The following is a 5,504-nucleotide window of genomic DNA, read 5'->3' as shown; positions in this document are numbered from 1 at the left end:
GGGCATTTGTGACCCCTGGTGCCTCGAACTGCTTCCCCAGCACCGCACACAGCGCTCCTGCTCAGCAAGAACCAGGCCCACAGCCTCTGCTCAGAGCGTCCTGTGTGGGACCCAGGGACAAATGCCAGTTTGCCTGCCCCAGGAGAAGAGGCCGCCCTGGCCCGGCTCTATCCATCTGGAGGGCAACAGAGACCCAGGACCCCCGGCCCGCATCTGGTTGGCAGATGTATGTCTCCATCTGGCAGGCGGCCCTGGGGACCCGGCAGAAATTTTGCCCCCAGCCTGGCTCTGGAATCGACCTCCAGGCATCCTGTGAACCTGAGGCCTCCTCCTCTCACGCCCAGGAAGGCCCCCAGGCCTGTGGTGCTGTGGCCCTGGCCCTGCAACTGGGACTCCAGGAAGCGGCCCGAGGCCCACCGTACTGGCTAGCAGCTCCCAAGGGCAGATCTGTCTGAGCCTCATTCCTGGGAATGATCTGGGTTAGACGAGAATGGGAAGAGGCCCACAGCACTGTGTTTTGTGATATTCTTGTAAGAGCATATTGATGAGTGTAGATTTTATAGTAAAGAGCCAGTCGTTCTAGAAAGCAACGATTTGCCTCAGCAGAACCTCCAGGCTCTCGTTTCAGAGGTGAGGACGCGCCCATGGTGCTGTGTCTGTGTCCAGCAGGTTCCGCTCGGCCCCGACAGTGCTGCCCGCCAGGTGCCCTTCCCGCACGCTCACTGTGGTCAGCCCTGCTCCGCGCCGCCCTCTGTCCTCTCAAGGTGCGTCCCTGGCAGCCGGAGATGCACATGAGATATTGGCCTGGCCGGGCAATTTGCACGGCCTTCCAGGGAGGGCATTAGCATATAAATAGCAGATGCGATGAGGACCATCACAGCTGAGCACGTTTAATTTTTAGTTTATAAGATAGAATGGGTTTTTAAACGCAGAGCCATCAAGGCGCTGAAAGACAAATGTAGTTTGGAACTCACTTGTCTGACGAGGCCTTACATCATTTTTTTTTTTTTTAAAAAGGGAAACACACACACATAAAACTGAACAAAAGTAATTTCTTGGGTGAAAAGTAATTGAGACCGCATACCAAGTTAATTAGATCGTACAAAATTTATTTAATGGCCCCAGCTGTATCTCCCAGCCTGTGTGTGGTGGACGGACCTGCCCCTTCACCCGGGCCTCTCCTCTTCCTTTCCTTCTCAAATAATTAGTAACCTCGCCACCCTACTCCTGTGAACTGATTGCATTGTATATTTTAGCCGTTTTATTGCTTGTTTAATTATGATCGTGGAGGCTCATTTTTCTAAATCCTTTTAAGTGTGGGTGAGAATCCATTTGTATGAAGCCAGCAGAGGCCCCAAGTGCTCCTGCCCGCCTCCCCGTGGTGGCCGGGGCTCCTTTGGAGGCAGCCTGTGCGCGGGCGGTCTTGGCTCTCCGTGTCGAGGGTCTGTAGCTCCCGTAGCTGCTGCACTGCAGCACTGCGGACCAGCCTCGGGAGGCTTCCAGTGCCTCGCAGGGGACTTGGCCTGTTAGGGAAGGTGTGGGCACAGGTCACAGTCCCCTTGGGAGGGGCAGCCTGTGGGTGACCTGTGCCTCCCACACCCCTGCTTTATCACAGGAGGCTCAGCTTCCAGGTCGGGGTCAAAGCAGATTGCTCTGAGAACCTTTTCCAAACCTAACCTCATTTTGTAGACATTTCTGGTCCCAGCGCCGCCATAGGGTGTGTGATCTCCTTTCCAGGATTCTTGCTCTTCCAGAGCCCCCCAGCGCCAGTGCCCAGCCCCTCGGCAGGGCCTGCAGACACATGGTGCTGGACCCCGGCTCGTCTGTCCCTGACCTTGAGGGCGGGTGGCTCTTGCGTGTCACCACTTGATGATTTGACTTCTTAGAGGTGAACTGGAGGCATGTGGGACCACGTGGAAGGGTTGCTTCATGTGGGGTCTCACCCTCCCTTTGGGCTCTGTGCGCTTTGAGGCTTCGGGGAGCTCAGTCCCCAGTGACCACGCTGTTCCTGTCCTCCGAACAGGCCCCTGAACGGCCACACAGCGTCCTGGGTTCCCAGCTTGCCCACCGTCAGCACCCCCGCCTGTCCCTGACTTTCAGTGTGCCCAGCACCGGGTGTCGGAGGTGACCGCACTATGTGTCTGTGGGTTTCAGACATGAGAATTTATCCCGTGTGAATTGAAACCTGAAAACAGCAGCTTTCAGCCTTCCGTTTAGTATTAACAGTAAAGTCCCTAAATCCTGAGTTGCTGTGGTTTGAGGGGCTACCACAGCCTCTAAATAGTTTCAAGCTGAAATATGGAGATGGTGGCTGTGGTGGGCTCTTGCCCGGGAGAAAGCCCTGGGGCTTCCTTGGAGGTGAAGGGAAATCCACGCACGGGTCTGGCTGGTGTTAGAGGGAGCCGCTTACCAGGACCAGGGTGGCCTCATCAGCGCTAATTTAAGAACAAAGGGGAACCCAGGGCTTCTAATTTAATCACAGAAATGAACCATTATTTGGGGAGAAAGAAGGTATAATTCCTAATAGCTTAGCGGTTGAATATTTTTTAGGAAATGAAAATTTGATAAAAGTCCCCGATGAAATTCAAGGGTGCGAGCAATAAGCATAATATTTTTTGAAAATGACCCCCATATTTAAAATCTGGCACTATATGTTATGCATTGTAGCACCCGGTCCACATCTACCTTTTAGAAAATTAAAACACATAAATTCTGTTTAGTATGTGATCCGCGCTGCACTGGCTGAGAACCGTAATGCCCTGAAACCTTGGGCTGCTCTCCACCTTTCATAAATTCCTGGCAGATTCTGTACAGAAATAATTTTCAGGTCCGTGGCTTGTTGTTATTCAGACGTGATGGATCGCCATCATTTGCTCAGCGCGGGAGTTAAGTGCCCCCGTCATTTCCAAAGAGTATAATTGGGACGTTTCACAGGTCAGCGGTGGAGACAGGCTTCCCTTTTGATCAGTGTTAGACTGATAACAAAAATTACAGTTTCCAGTGATTAATGTTTGCTGCTTCCCAGATGCCTGGCAGTGGCTGCTCCCAAACAAAGTGCACTTGGTCTGACGATCGGGTTCCGGGGCCACCTGCCGGCAGGGTGCTGGTGCCCGGGCCCTGCGGCCTTGTGTCGCCTGGCTCTGTGGGAGCCACCTCCCGGCAGGGTGCTGGTGCCCGGGCCCCGTGGCCTTGTGTGGCCTGGCTCCGTGGGGGCTGGATGTGGAGCCATGGTCTCCTGCTCACCCAGGCTTCGTCTCTGGTGAACATGTGGACTCCTGCCCTGGGGGTCAGGGGTCAGGCCCCTCTTCAGTTGTCCTTCTTCCCTTCAGGAAACAAAGCTGCGATTGCAGGCGCCTTTGAGGTGTTGATGCTGGGAATGCTTTTTAGAGATGAAGGTGTGTGTCGGAGTAATTCTGGTTTTCGGTTTTTCTCTTATAAACCAGTTAACAGTCCCCTTGCTTGGCGTTCCTCTGATAGGAATCTGCCTTCCGGGAAGTTTCCCTCCGCTGTGCTGTGGGAACAGGAACGCAGGTGCCTCCACCCTGGGGCACCCCCACCCCGGGGCACCTCCACCCCGGGGCATCTCCACCCCGGGGCATCTCCACCCTGGGGCATCTCCACCCTAGCCACCCCAGGGCACCTCCATCCTGGCCACCCTGGGGGCGTGACCTTCAGCTGCCCTAGCAGCCCTGCCAGCCCCTCTCCTGGCCTGAGGGAGCTGAAGGTGAAGGTGAGGAATGACCGCCCTGCTGTGCTGAGCCCACACCAGGTTTGTGGTGGGTGAGCTGCAGAGGCGGGGCTCTCAGGGAAGGATGGTGTGCCCTGGGGGCTATGTGTGAGCTCCCACACCCTGTCCTGGGCCGTGGTGGGGCTGTTGGAAGGATGCAGGCCAGTGGGAAGGGGAGGCGGAGAAGAGTTTGCCCACGGCCGCATCTGAGCACATGGATGGAGCAGGCGGTGCCCACCGTGTGGCCATGTTACTAAGCGGTGGGCTTGCTACCGAGTGCACACAGAAGCCAGTACTACAGCAGCAGCTTTTGGGAAGAGAAAGGCTTTTTCAGGGCAGGCAGCCTTTTTCTCATGGGAGGAGGGAGGCAGGGGTGGCCTGAGGGCTCTCCAGACTCAGTGAGGGATCCCCTACACCTACCCTGGCAGAGAAGTGACCTTGTCAAAAGGAAATTGAGGTGGTTTTCATGCAAGCCCTCAAGGACAGAATGTTGCAGAAGTACTTGTCCCTTTCAGTCATCTGACATGTTGTTGTCACACCAGCGCCACGGGAGAACCCTGTACGGGGAGCTAGCCCTGGCCATTGCCTAAGAGCAGATGCACCTGCTCCACCTGGTGGGAAGATGACTCCCCTAAGCCACGGGGGCGCGGCCGCCCTCGCACCAGTGCGACGCCATTCCACATGAGGACCTCACCTCCCACAGGGACCTGGGGTGTCAGCCAGGGTTGCAGTTCGTGGTTTTGACGTAGACTCTAAACAGCCCCCAGCGCAGGGGCAGTGCGGAGGTGGTGTGATGTTGGGGAGGGAGAGCAGCCTTGGAGACAACCCTAACTGCAGTCCAGCTGTGGCTGGTGCTGGAGCCCTGAGCGGGAGAAAAAGCTCCACAACCAAAAGGCATTTCCAGGGCTCTGCCCTCTGAGAGCTGTGTGTTCATACACAGGGGCTGGGGCTTGATCTGTGCTGGGGCATCTTTCCACAGACGGAAGCCCTGGGGGATGCGGAGGAAGATGAGGATGATGAGGACTTTGTGGAGGTCCCTGAGAAGGAGGGGTATGAGCCCCACATCCCCGACCACCTGCGCTCTGAGTATGGTGAGCAGTGGGCCCTGTCGGAGGGTGCCTGGGTGGAGGGTCCCCCACTCAGGATGTGGCCCCTTGGGATCCATCTTGTGGTAACTGCTGCTTTGGTTTAAAATGCTGCTTTTCCTGCCCATGATCGTAGCCATGAGGCTGAGAAGTCGTGTGCATGCTTTTCCTCTGTGCTCTGGCTCCATCTCGGGGTCTCGGGCCTAGGGTCCTCCCTGCAGCCTGCCCCGAGGTATGCTCCCTCTCTGGTGGTCCTACTGGTCCTCCTCTGCCAGGCAGGCCCTCAGGTGCCCAAGTCTGGGGCAGGGGCCATCCTACTCTTGGTTCTTGTGTGTGGAGGCCCCAGCACACTGGCCTGCTCTAAGGACGCTGCGGGGCAGGTCCTGACCTCCCTCTGCCATCAGCAGCCCTGCTCAGGGACAGAAAGGCCTCACGCACGAGGGTGGGCTCTGGTGGGCTCCTTGAACTTGAGGGTTGTGTGTGTGATTCCTGCAGCTACAGGAGCCGCTGCTGGCAGGTGGGAGGGGCCGCCACTCCACACCCTCCAGGCTCCCCTCCCTGCTTAGTCACAGGCATCCCTCCTCACCACTGGTGATGCCACAGACTCGGGTCTGGGCCCAGGGCTGCTGTGCCCTCCACAGCAGGGAGCTCCTGTCATCCTCAGGGAGCACTCGGGAGGTGCTGAGTGCTGC

At 56.9% G+C, this 5,504-nt stretch overlaps 1 protein-coding gene across 2 annotated transcripts in view; it reads left to right on the top strand.

Moving 5' to 3' along the window:
- The window catches only part of UVSSA (UV-stimulated scaffold protein A), a 47,096-nt gene that overhangs the window by 14,506 nt on the left and 27,086 nt on the right, over window positions 1–5,504 (top strand). For both annotated transcript variants that reach the window (XM_011970878.1, XM_011970879.1), the window contains exon 8: window positions 4,707–4,818. In XM_011970878.1, the coding sequence (XP_011826268.1) occupies window positions 4,707–4,818 (112 nt within the window). The remainder of the gene's footprint in view (window positions 1–4,706; window positions 4,819–5,504) is intronic.

The sequence above is a fragment of the Mandrillus leucophaeus genome, unplaced genomic scaffold (assembly GCF_000951045.1).
Source record: "Mandrillus leucophaeus isolate KB7577 unplaced genomic scaffold, Mleu.le_1.0 Scaffold98, whole genome shotgun sequence".
NCBI classification, from domain to species: Eukaryota; Metazoa; Chordata; class Mammalia; order Primates; family Cercopithecidae; genus Mandrillus; species Mandrillus leucophaeus.
This window is presented reverse-complemented; position numbering and strand designations above follow the sequence as displayed.